Below are 13,375 nucleotides of genomic sequence, written 5' to 3'. Positions count from 1 at the left end.
CCTCTACTCGACTGACTGGGTGCTGCAGGCTGCTGCTAATGAGACTGGATCCTCTCCAGTCTGCAGAACCCAGAACCAGCCCGCCCAGAGAAAGACTACAGAGTCCAAGAGTCAACCCAGATACTTGCAACGATTTCAAACTGTAAATCCAGGCAGAGGTGGTTAAGGTTCTAAACAACACTAGTCAAGGCTCCCTAGAGACAAAAGTTAGTGTAAATTCAGAGGTACTAGTTTAGTGTGCTTGAATATTTTCGAAATATATCAGTTTCAGAAAGAAAAAGAGGCCTTTGAAAAACCAGGATGTACCAGCAAAAAGAGCACCATAGACTTCAAATCACGTAATAATACCTCTTTAAACTGTGGCTTGTGTAAAGCATTACTTTTGGTACTGAAGATGATAAACTTCAGTCAGAGATTTCATAACTGATTTGATTATTTTCATGCCGAAAGGAGGAGCATGTTTTTTGAGCATGGACATTTCTCATATTAGATTTGTCTGAAAATTTTGATTTATTCTGAGATTGCATGGTGAGAAAAAAAATCAAAATAAAAACGAAATATGCATAAATAATTACATTTACAGCTCTGTGATACTGACGGAAATCAGATCTTTAAATAAGAGATCAACAATATCTGCAAATAATCTAAAAAAAGTCTCATCTAACTTTTAAATGTGACAAAAAAATATCCTTGTGCTGGGTTTGATCTTCATTAACATACATAAAATGATCAGAAAGTATTTCTGAGGAAGAAGTTTTCACAGCTGTTGACAAAGAAAAATAGTCTTGAGCGCCAGTGACGTTCTCACGACAGGGAGGATTAAAATAAAACTGTTCTGGAAACTTCTTTGATCATATCACTGAACACATTTTCAACTCCCTTTGACCTGGACAGTCGGGTGGATTTTGTCCACATTCTATACATTAAACAGATAATTACCATAGATTGAACTTTGATACAAAAGCACAGCCACTTGACTTTCTATAATGGTGTCATTTACATCGAAACAATCCCCACCATGCATCCCATGATCATTCAGTGATTGATTTGTAATTGCACTAATGGGGTCGCGACCGAGACAATAGGATGTGTAAAGCAGAGTCACTGCTCTCACTTGGACTCACACACTCACAGCGGGCCCGCCAAGCTCTGCATGTGTGGTCTTTGGGGACAATTAGCACAATCTCCATACTAATAGCAGCCTGTAATGGACACTGCTGAGCCTGCCAGCCAATCTGTGTGTGTGTGTGTGTGTTTGCATATGCATGTGTGTGTGTGTGAGGGAATGTTTGCATACGCGCATATCCTCCAGTGTAAGTGCCTTCCTGTGTGGAGTTGAGCGTCTGCTTGGCCTCTGGTGTGTGCACTCTGAGTTCCTGTGTTGAAGTATTTATTTGTGTGTGTGTGTGTGTGTGTTTGTGTGTGTGTGTGTGTGTGTGTGTGACTGCCTCACCAGTATATGTGTATAAGAACCAGTGGCCTGTATTTTACTGAGGTAACCCCCCCCCCCCATCCCCTTTTCTCTGGCAGCTCTAACCCTAGTCCGCAGCCACTCATTAGCACCATAATAAAGAGTTGAGACGACACGTAAAAGGTTATATACTGCTGGACTGCTGTTTTCCTATCAATTATCAGGCCTGTGATTTATGGCTCAGGCCCAACGCTATTCTCTGAGGAGAACTAGGGGAGTGTTTACACCCCTACACAGCGGGGGTGAAGGGTCAATCCTGACAAACTTTGACCTTTGAGGCAGGGGTGCACCAGTGCTGATGGGAGTTTGTGAACTGCTTAGAAGTGACTGAATCGATGCTTTTAAGTATGCATGTGTAAGTAATCTGCACTGTTTAATGCATGTGCATAGTCTTAAAACCCCGCTAATCATCACTCTTTCTCATACGCTGTGCTCCATAATGCTGCCAGTTTACGGTTCAATTTTTCTGATATTCCCCTGCAACTTTTCTGTAGCCTACTCCTCAAATAACAGAAAAAAGTGCACATTTTTTAACCTTTAAAGTCTGCCGTTCCTTCTTGTGAAGCCACTGAATGATGTCAGGATGTCATGTATCCGCTAATGCTATCACTTCTTACGTTTCTTTGACACGTTGTTCTTTTGTCAAGCTCCTGCAAGCACAGGTGACATGCTGTAATGAGGTTTGTGTGTGAAACAAGGCAAGCACACACATGTACTTTATATGATATATATGTGAGTCTGTGTGTGTGTGTGTGTGCTTCCTGGCTGCCATCCAGGCGAGCAGTGTTGGTGTGGTCTTGCTTGTCTGTCTGCCTGCGCTGCTCCTCTACAGCATGTGTTTAACCCGAGCGTTTGGCCTCTCTGCCCTTCTATCTGCCTGACTGATTTGTTAGACTCCGGGGACATGACGGAGGATGTGAGTTAAGCTCTGTGTGTGTGTGCAATATGTGTGTGAACCACTTCTTCAGAATGAGCGATTCAATCTACAGAAATACCCACTCCGCCTATATGGATACACGCACACACAAACCGGGTCTTTGATGTGAGATCAGAGGCAGCCATGATGCAAGTCGATCAGGTGCGTAGAGAGAGAAGTTGAATAAGGGAAAACAGAGAGAGGGGAAGAAGGAAAGATGTCTTCTGTTAAAACAAGGCTGTTGTTTTAACGACCCCTGGGCCCTGCACTCATTATGACCCTCTCTCACTCTCTCTCTTTCTCTGTCACACACACACAGCAGCAGTGCTGTTGGTGTGGGCCGATCACAGCAGGCGATAGAGGCATCTGCAGCAACTACAAGATGTGTTATGACTCATGTTTCAGCTGAGCATTCTCCTGACCGTCTAACAGGTGCTGATGGTCGCCACACACACTCACACACACACTCACAGATTTCCCCCAGCTACTGTAAAGGCTACTACCAGACTTATAGAAATCCTGTCTGTCTCCGACAAGCCGTGTGGTCCCACAGCCTGACACCCTGAAACTTCTGAAGATACATCGACCTGCATGGAAGTTTTAACACACATAAACACATGCTGCATTCACAATCACACGGAGAGCTCAAAAGGAGAAGCTCAGAAGCAGAGAAGAGTTTCCCCTCCTGCCAGGATGAAAGCCTCTTTTACTTGGGAGAACATTAGGAGAACAAACTGCCGTCACAACAGGAGGGGGAACAGTCGACCGCGGCGTGTTCTCACTTCAAACAGAACCACCATTAATATTGTAATGCTTCCTCCCCGACTGTTTGAAATCAAGAGCAGGACTACCAGTGTGGTCAGTGAGAGGGATGGCTGCAGATGTTTCATATTGTGGGACAATTTAAGAATTAAAAAACTGAACAAAAACTCTATGGATGCAGAGTAGTGTGTCACTGTTAGGTAAAAGTGGGACCCAAGAGAATTCTATCTTTACTTTTCATTTCTTATTGATGAGTTTTTCAAAGGACTAATCCCTGTTTAAACTTAATTAATTATGAAAAAACTTATTGCACAAAGTGTTTTTATATGATGCGATCTTCTGCTGTTAATTTCACTTCTGATTTCATTCTCAGTCACTTTGGAAGTTTGCACTTCTCATCTTTTTCCTTCTCTCCATCTTTCCGCCAACACAGCTATGCTGTTCATGCTCACACTTTCCTATTTCCACATTAGTTCAGTTTTCTTGCTAAACTTGGTTCGTGACCATTAAACGCCAACATGAAATCACAGCGATAGAAAAAAAAAGTCGAGCACATGGCCAGTGTGGCTGTCGATGCGTGGAGTGCACATGCAAGTGCGCCTGATAAGGAGCAAACACCCTGGGAATAATAGCGGGCAGAGGATATTATGTGTATGCATGAGCATCGAGTGGTTGCTATTGATCTCCTGTGGTCTGCCAGTGGGGTGTAAACATGGTGTCTTTCAACAGGACGCTCCACTCGATACGAGCAGCCGTCAACGACTGCTGCACAGAAAACACGACGCACGGACGTCCTCCCTGTTATCAAATCAGCACACACAGCGGGAGTAATACAGCCTAGTGTGTATTTGTGAGTGTGTGTCTGTGTTTGTGTGTTAGAGAGGTCAAGAGGAGAAACAAAAAATGTTCTGTTGGTGGACAGGACAGCATCATTTGGATGTTTTCTGTAATATTGTGACAAAAATGCAACAAATGTTGGTTATTTTTGAAAAAAATGCTAAAACCGTCTGAATACTCATCCAAACAGTGGTGCTGCAGGTTATAATAACACTTCTTTTGACTTACAGTCTTTAGGGTCTACATGTTTTAAGTATGGTCTTTAACTGGCAGTATTAATATCATAAATCTAAATCCCAAACACAAAGCATGTAAGCTGTACCTATAACATGCTTACAGCGCAGACATAATCCATGTGCCAAATCCAAGATGAATCTGTGTTCTATTGATTCTGTCCGAGCATCGCACTCGTCCGCTAACAGCCCATGAATAAGCGAGGTGGAGGACACTCAGACTCTGACACATCTGGTGGAGGATCCTCAGTGTGCATTACTTGTACGCGTTTCCCCTCTATTAACTTCCTGCAGGATTTCTTTCCACTCAGGTGAAGACTTGATAAGTCTCTAAGCGCCCTCCCAGGAGAGGTCTTTGATGGTGTGTGTCTGATTAAAAGGCCTGATGCTTAGATTTCCTCATGATGTTTTGAATGTTGAATACCTGTTATCAGATGTAGCTGCCATGAGGAAAAGCTGCTTCAGCTTGAATTCACCTTAATAATTTAGTTACATACAGACTCAAATAGTCAGTGTCACGCACTTTCACTTTAATTATGTGATTATGTGATTATGTGCAAGCAATTATGAGCCAGCACATAATTTGTTGACTCATAATATTGATCTGAGAATTTAAACTACCATTGATTGAATTGGAAGTTTTGACAAGAAGACAGTCACTAATATGAGAAGGCACCTGTGATGTTGACGTGCATGAATTTCTTTGAAATAATCATATCACCACAAATTGAGAATATGTCAGGCTTGTTTTTTTGCATTGGTGTTGTCAGGATGACTTTTTTGAACGTGCATGTTTTACACCCACAGCACATTTGCATCAAATTTTGCAAAACACATGCAAGCTAAACTGTGAAACAGGAGCTGTGACCATTTGCAGTACAAGCAGTTCTCATAGATCAGCATGAGGTAGCTGGCACAGGTTTGCCTGGTGATATGTTTAAAAGTGAAACACACTGGAACTACACCGCCAGAATGACAACTATCTTTTCTGTTTCGTTGCCTCTAATTTGTCCACTCTGAAGTTAAAAGTTAACTCTCCTCCGACACACACATCCAGGAGTTTACTTGTTACAAGTATCACAACACAGAAAGCTCTCAAACATCTGGCTCTAGTTATCACAGCTCCCACTCTGCTTCCCCACCACACACACATATTCACTAACGCCACTCCATTGTCATCTGGCCATGGTGTGTTTTGCCACTCCTGTCCTCCAGTTTTCCAACCCGTGTTTCTGGTAAATGGAAAATAAGCAGGACTCACTTCAGTGAAGACATCTGCCCTTTGAAAGCGAGCGTGGCTGTTTGAACAGCTGTCAGAGCACACTGTGCGTCTCAGACCGTCCCTGATAAAACAGAGGCGAGCCTGAGAGGGGGAAATCGACAGGAGAGAGACACTACATGGACGGGCTGATGGGGTACACCTGCATGTTGTGTTGACTGAGAGGAAGATACTAGACAAATTCCAGTTCGGTGTCTTCTGCTGGGATGATGTACACAATGCTTTGCGTGACTTTTCATCCTCTTGAACTTGTGCAAATTTTACACAGTTATAACCTGATATTCTTACAAACCTATTTGTGCTGTTAACAGTTTGATTGAAATAAAGAGCAGTCCAAAAACAAAAGATCTTCTGGATGCACAAATCGGGTCACCGCAAAGGACCGAAAGTGTAACATATTATACATTTCATTATACATTATTTTGAATGGCATGTCATTTCCACTTCCCACTTTAAAATCATGGACTGTTTTGTGTTGTTCCATTACATTAAACCTCAGTTAAATCTATTTAAATGTGCAGGTGTAACATGACAACATCACAAAAGGTTTAAGGGTATGTAAGTGTGAGGTACTCCACCTGACATAACTATAAAAAGTCAAAGTTGAGTCCAATGCCTTGCTTTCATTGTGTCATTGTGGGTTTCTTGAAGGGTAAGACCAATTCTCAAAAAGAGAGTACAAACTCATTTGAGTAGATAATTTCAAAAATAAGGAAAACTTAAAAAAATATGAGGGTTTCATGGATTGGTTTGTTCTTTGCACTTACTCTGAGTATTTGCATTCCTGCAGCAGTCTGCGAACCGCTCAGTCACAGATTTCAAGCTTAACACTTAAGACTTTTGCTCCTGAAGTGACTGTCTGTTACCCAGTCAAGAGGAACAAGTGTATGTCAGACTTACAAAAGTGCTGGGAGCTCAATTGCATTAAAGCTCTTAGTTTGCCTGAGCTGCAATCTAATTGGATAAAGCTGGAAAAGCAGCTTCCAATGTGCTCAAATCCATTTTTTTTTCTCACCCCCATTCTCTCCTTTTTTGTTCCGGGGGAGATGTTCCCCGTGTTCTATCCTATCCCAATCTTTTGTCCTTGTCAACATTCCCCAAATGAGATTCCCGAAATCAGGAGGTGAGAGGAGCACGCATGCTCGAGTGCACCGAACAAACATTGTCAGACAGACACACCTCTCACACCAGCATGCTGCCTGGCATCTCTTTCCTTTCCTGTCCTTATTAAAATTCCATATTGAGATTCCTCGCTGCCACTCCGCCTCCCTGGTCCTGTCACTCAGCCACGGAGCGGTGACAAAAAACCAGCAAGTTTCAACAAAGACTCACACACATATGCACAGAGAAAGACACAATCCAAACTTTTCTTAAGACAACTCCCTGCTCCCGCCCCTTTATGTGTGGGATGAAAGTTTCCTTTAGGTGCCGTGTGTGTGAGAGAGCGTGTTTCAGCATCTCCATCTCTGCCCCCCCTTCTCATTGTCATTATTTTCGATGGTGTCCCCCTCTGATCTGCCGAGCCTTTGGGTGCTCTCTCTCCTCTCTCTCCCTCTCTGTCTTCCTATGGTCCTTTTCATCTGTCAGGCGCTCCCCTTGGCGACCGCCACTGAGGGGGTTTGATTTCCCATCATGCCTAGCATTGCCTTCCTTGACTCCGGCTGCCTCCATCTATCTCTCTCCCCACCCACCCCCTCTCTCTCTCTCTCTCCCTCTGTTGTGCCCCCGCGTCGTCGGGCAATTATTCCCGGGAGTAATGAGGAGCGTCTCTCCCTCTGCGGCCTCGCTGACTGACACCTCTCCCACTCATTTGTCAACAAATCAGACGGCTGGTGTGGGCGGCCATATTGAGCTGAGGGTTGTCGTCGGGGAGCTCAGGCTTCATCGTCGCATCGCCGCATCTCTCTCTCTCTCTCCTCCTCCATCTTTTCCTCTCTATCTCTGCCACCTCGTTATCTCTGACAGGGTGTCACTCGTTCCAACTCTCACTCCTCCTGTGTCAACCCCTCCACACACTCGCATGTATTTGTGTTCCTAAGCCGCTGAGAAAAAGTCTGACTTCCAATAGGCCTTAATGGTCATATGTGGCTAATGATCACTAAGCTGAACAAGTGACACTATTCAATTTATTTGTGTCAAAGTCAGCAGCAGCCTGCCACTGTAAACACTTTGTCCAACTAGAAGAGAAAGACGAGAGTGCATAGGGGAAATATTTTCAGATATGCTCACAAAGGCTGCTTTCAATTTGTCCACATTATTCTTTGCAGTTTTAGAGGAAATTTAAATGTCATCTACAGTGTCATATCAGGGTGAGAAAGGTCTTTGAGATGCCAATTAAACTCTGTTGATTCCCCTGAATGCTTTAGGGCTGCGACATGAGTGACAGTTTGTGAGCTTCAGATGTAAGCAGTGCATGTTTACAAATCAGAACATGCATCAGATGTGTATTTCTGTGATCGAGGGTGTACTCACTGTGTTCCTTTTGCTCCTCTGGACTTGATGAAGCCTCTCCGTCAGACAGCAGGCCAGACATGGAGAAAAGCTTCCTCCCTGAGTCCTCCCCACCTTTCAGGGATCCTCCAGGAGAGCCAAAGTCAAACTCCTTCCCCTCCACGTCCGGGAAGCAGCTTTTCAGCCTCTTGGCTGGGGTGAAAGCGGAATGGTAGACCCCAGACTCCCTCTCTTCTTGTGGGGAGGAGAAAGGTCGAAAGGCGCCGACCCCACTGTGGTTGAGCATGCTTAGAGTGGAGCAGTCCAGATTTGGTGGGGTGAATTGTGGATGCAGGTGGAGCAGGGAGGTTGGGAAGTCTCGGGAGGGGAAGGTGCCTGACATGGGGCCCTGACGCTGGTACATGGAGGTGAAGGTGTAAGAGGCAGAGGGGAAAGGGAGGTGGAGTTCTTTCTCCACCGAGACAGGGACACCAAAGGGCCGGGACGCCTGGCAGGGGACGGAGGCATCTCGGCCGGCCTCAGCCGTGGAGGCGAGGACCATGAGGGCAGGGGAGGCCAGAGGAGCTGGCAGGTAGGAGGGGCTGTCCATCTTGAAAGGGCGGTGGAGGTCCATTCACCTCCTTGTTGGTGGTCCTGAGGAGAGGGAGAGGACACAGAGAATCAGAGGAGGGGGATGAGACAGAGCGTGAAGGCTGGGGCAAAACAGGACAAGGACATTACAAATTTTGTTCTTGCTTTTAATTTCATCAAATGTTCTTTCTTAAAGTGATTATTTCCTCTAAAGCTCAGTGGAATTTAAAAATTGGTCAAAGCTACATTTTGAAGAAATCTTGAGACAAACCATGACATTTAATGATTCAAAAGGCAAATTCTTAATCTTCTCATTTTAGAAAGCAAAACCAATTGCAAATCCAGAGGCATTTTAACAATCCAAAACAACAGTTTTGGATTAATTTCAGTCACAAAGGTTGGAGGAGGCCTTCTGTGCCTGTAAATAATTACGACGGAATAAATAGCCAATAAAACACACACGTAGCTGAAGGCTGCTTAAGATCTATTTTTATAGTGAGAAACAAACAAGTAGATTTGGGGAAGTCCTCCAAACAACTTCGGGAAGACGAAATACTCCTGATTTTTTCCATATGTGAGAAATGAACTGTTTCAGTGATTCGATTAAATATGAATGAAGCTGAGGTGGACAAAAAATGTGTGGCCTGTTTTATATTGTCCCAAATCATAAGTTTGTCATACTTACAAAAAATATGCTCAAATAGATATCAGATATTTAACTGTTTATTTGAATTATAGTTTCTTTAGAATTATACGAAATGATGAACACTTACAAAGTTCAGTATAATGTGAAAAACGGATTCATCAGCAGTTGTTAGAGCAGACCGAATTAAGAAACTGAAAACAACCTTTTTTTTTTTTTTTTTTTTTTACTTCAGTCGCCTTTTTTTCTTTTAAAGAAAACAGAACATAACAATTTTATTGAAACGTTTGCGCGCTAAGTGTAAGACGTAAGATTCTCTACCAAAAACACGTATCCTCAATACATTTTACTTGAACAATCAAATTCAGTGACATTATATTGTTGTCATTACTTTTCACGTAATATAAAAGCGAAAGCGAAAACATGTCACCTTGCTTTATCCCCAAATTACAATTTCTCACTCTTTACATCAAACCCGTGAACACTTTTTCAGCGCGAGCGCACGTTCCTTCACTTTCAAACTTCCACAATTCCCTGTCAAACACATGGCAACCAAAGAGCCAATCAAACCAATAAAAACAAATGAAGCTGTAAACACTTGAGCTGTCACTTCACTACTTACCTTGGACTAAAGGCGCGAGTGTTTTCACCGTCAAAAAAAAAACTCTCCTTCTTCGCCAACAACTTCTGATCACAGGACGCGCGGCACTTTCTCCCGGTCGCGCAGGAAAGAGAGAAAAAGTGGAGAAACAAGCAGCTGTGGGCAGCTTTGTCGATCTATCTCCAGATGTTGCGAGCGCTGAACAGTGAGCTTAACGCTGAAGGGGAGAGGAGTTCAGAGAGGTGTGTAGTCGCTGCGTTTGTGCGCACGATCAGGACATAAGTGAGTGGACTGGCTGGCTGCGGGTCGCTCCGTCTCTGTTGGTCTCTACTCCCCGTGCGCTCCGTGTGACAAACACCCCCACCCACCCCTTACCCTCCCACCCTCTTCGATTCCCCCCTTTTCCCTGCCCTCACTCTCTCTGTAGCCTGCCCCTCTTTTACCCTGCGCACTGCCAGAGATGGACACCTTCATTCCTTAACCTGGCGAGAAGTATGTTGGACTGAAAGTGAGTGAAAAAATAAATAAAGCGTTTTTGGAAAGGGAAAAACGACGAAAGCCTTTTGCCACGAGAGTGCCCCAGCATTTCACTCTTAAAAAATAAGAGTGAAATGCTGGGGCACTCTCGTGAGCAATAACAATTCCACCTGAAAATCTAACCCAACTAATCCACCATAGCATTAGCTAGCAAGGACACTGTAAAAGTAACTTCTTCATAAGAGATAAGAGTTAGTGGGTTGTTAGTGTACAAGTTAACCCTTCACTTAAACTGTGTTGGCACCACTGCTTTGTTTCAGTGAATGGCAGGTGACAGAGTCATCCTTTCTTCTCTGAGCCTCTTCCCTCTCCAGTCTGTGTGATTGACACTTGGGAACATTCCCTTTTGATGAGACACAATGCAAACCAATGGTATTATTTGTCACTGATAATCTGCTTTCAACTCCAACACATTACACACGGCGTAATATCTACATTATTCATATCTGATTTCCAGCACATTGTCAGAAAACACAGCTCAGAGCACCACAAATCAGCCCAAATCACTCTTAATTTGTTTTTATCGGTATTGGTATTGCTTAAAGACTTTTTGAAATAATGTAATTGAAATAATTCCTTATTCCCCCAAGCCAATCCAGAGGCTTTACACTCCTAATCTAATGTGACACGCAATTTCCGTCTCTCAGACGATTGCTTCCCCTCAGGTCCCTGTCTTTAATGAACAGCCATTTGGCTGTGAGCCTGTGTGCGTGCATGTGTGTGTGAGTGAGTGAGTGTGTGTAATCAGAGAGTAAGAAAGAGTCCTGAGATAGGAAATGAGTGAATTGGGAATTTCAGAGTTGAGAAGAAGAAGAAGAAGAAGAAGAAGAAGAAGAAGAAGAAGAAGAAGAAGAAGAAGAAGAAGAAGGAGAAGAAGAAGAAGAAGAAGAAGAAGAAGAAGAAGAAGAAGAAGAAGAAGAAGACACAAGGAGGAGGCTTGTGGGGTGTTGGAAATCGGGGGGTTCACTGTGCTGAGAACACTCTGGATAACAGAGATCTAATACTGACTCTTTGGTTTACATTAGCAAAGACTGAGGAGAAGCATATTTTCTGCTGGACAGTGATCCCTTAAACAGAGCTCCCCATGTCTGCCTTAAGACAGCCACTCAGAAAGGAAGAGGAGGTCCAGACAACAGATGCAGACTTTTAAAGAGTCCAGACTGACTGTGTTACAGTCCTGCCCTCGGACCAATATGGGAGCGTGCAACACATGCATTCCTTGTGACAAGGCAAGGTCATTACTCCACCTAGACACCTCCCTCTCCCTCACACATTGTTTTGGGGCCAGAGAAATAGATGCCATCACACACAGTGTCAAATTGCAGACAAACTCTGGACTAATACCTGCTCGGGGCAAGGATAACTTCTGATCATAAGAAATTAACAATGAAAAGTAATCTGGGAGGCTGGTTTATAATCCCTATAAAGGAAATGTAAAAAAAACATATACCCTAATTGCCCAGCTGATCAGTGAACACTCTCTCCACAAGTGGATTCATTGACATTATGATTATTATTTCTACCCTGTCCCCCCAATTTGGCCAGTGTGCTATTGGCTGTGGGTGGTGTACAGTGGATGATGGGTGTGTGTGTGTCCTGCAGGACCAGTGAAGTGTTAATGATGTCCCCGCTGCCTCAGCCAGGTTATGGCACAGGGGCCGTTAGCCGCCCTGGGTAAACTGCGCAGCTCCCAGAATAAATTGCCACCCGGAGCCACGCAGGCTGGTCAGCCAGCCAATTACAGGCCTGCCCGCTCAGCTGAGGATGATGGGATACGATGTTAATTGTATGTCTTCATTTTCTGGCAGGAGGTGAGTCACTTGGCCGTCTTCTTGACTGTCAAGCACATACACATGCACACATGGAGCATAACATTTTAATGCACACCATTTGTGCTCTGATTTCCTCTCATTTAGCTGTTGTTTGCTCTGTTAAGCAGAATCTCCATATTAGAGCTTTGAAACAGTTTCAAACAATATTAAACACTGACATGTTCATTTTAGCACCTATGGTTGTTATGATTCCAACAAGTGAGGGATGTTTGAAGCAAATGAAATTAACATGATGAGAGCTCGTCACTTCTTTTATTATGATGCCAGGGGTCATCAGTAGAGTCTTTTAACTTCTTACAATGCATAATTAGAGTGGGGAACATTAAATAGTCCTGTCTTTATTTTTCCTACTCTCCTGTATTCCTGTTTTTGGGGCATGGAGTAAACTAAGTTACTCCTGTGATCATTTCCACAGACCAATTAGAGACAATTACCTTTTTGCTGTGGGACTCACAAGCTCCAATTGTAGCAAATTGCTTTCAGAATTCTTATGGTTTCCCCTAATGAAAAACAAAGGAGAATGAAAATACGGAAAAGGGAAATATCCACATCTTTCAAAGTGTTTTATACCTGCTGGAACAGCTGAAAGAGCTGTGTCGGAGTGCCCATGCAGTGGCAGCGGTGGAGATGAAGAGTGCTCAGTTCTGTGGAGTCAGTTGGGTAGTAGTTGTGTGTCAGAGTGCTCCACACTCTCCTCAGTATATCAACATAGAGACAGTCTGGTAGCAGTGCTATGGAGAGAGAGGTTAGCTACTATATTAACATAGGGAGAGACAGCGCCAGAGCAGCGCAGTCTGCCAAACACTGAGCAGAGGAAGTGAGACAGAGAGAGAGGCCATCGACCAGACAGCTACAAGATGGAGTGGAAGGGAACGTGTGAGAGATGAGCTGTCGAACATGTGACAATGTGTGTGTGCGTGTGAGGGAAAGTGGAAGTGTGTGTGTTAATGTGCGTGTGAGACAGCTCCCCATAGCAGCCAGTGAGCGTGAATGTGAGGAGGAATACAGAGAGGTGCATTATGGTCTCAATCATTGATCGCTTCCTCCCAAGGGGGCCAGTGACTGACCCCCACCAGACCCACACACACAAACACACACCAGTATCCTGTATGTTTATACATTCACAGCACACTCGTAGTGGCCGGCCGATACTGTTTGCAGGTACTAAACTTTGTATCGACACAGCTGAAGTTACATTTCCTGAACTGGATACAGTTTTATCAGCAGAGCGCTTCGGGTGGAA

The 13,375-nt window shown here is 44.0% G+C and overlaps 1 protein-coding gene across 4 annotated transcripts in view; it reads right to left on the bottom strand.

Annotated features, from left to right (window-relative positions):
• The window catches only part of rnf220b (ring finger protein 220b), a 33,697-nt gene extending 20,964 nt beyond the window's left edge, over positions 1 to 12,733 (bottom strand). For 3 of the 4 annotated variants that reach the window (XM_034700705.1, XM_034700718.1, XM_034700727.1), the window contains exons 1-2: positions 9,785 to 10,091; positions 7,971 to 8,582 (exon numbers count right to left, since the gene is read on the bottom strand). In XM_034700705.1, the coding sequence (XP_034556596.1) occupies positions 7,971 to 8,562 (592 nt within the window). In that variant the 5' untranslated portion in view covers positions 8,563 to 8,582; positions 9,785 to 10,091. Of the gene's footprint in view, positions 1 to 7,970; positions 8,583 to 9,784; positions 10,092 to 12,566; positions 12,633 to 12,702 lie in introns of those variants that run through there. The other variant, XM_034700713.1, reaches the window with a different exon arrangement.
• Between the last annotated feature and the right edge of the window lie 642 nt (positions 12,734 to 13,375).

This window comes from Notolabrus celidotus, chromosome 2 (genome assembly GCF_009762535.1).
Source record: "Notolabrus celidotus isolate fNotCel1 chromosome 2, fNotCel1.pri, whole genome shotgun sequence".
Taxonomy (NCBI): domain Eukaryota; kingdom Metazoa; phylum Chordata; class Actinopteri; order Labriformes; family Labridae; genus Notolabrus; species Notolabrus celidotus.
Note: the sequence above shows the minus strand (reverse complement) of the source record. Positions and strands in the feature narration are given on the sequence as shown.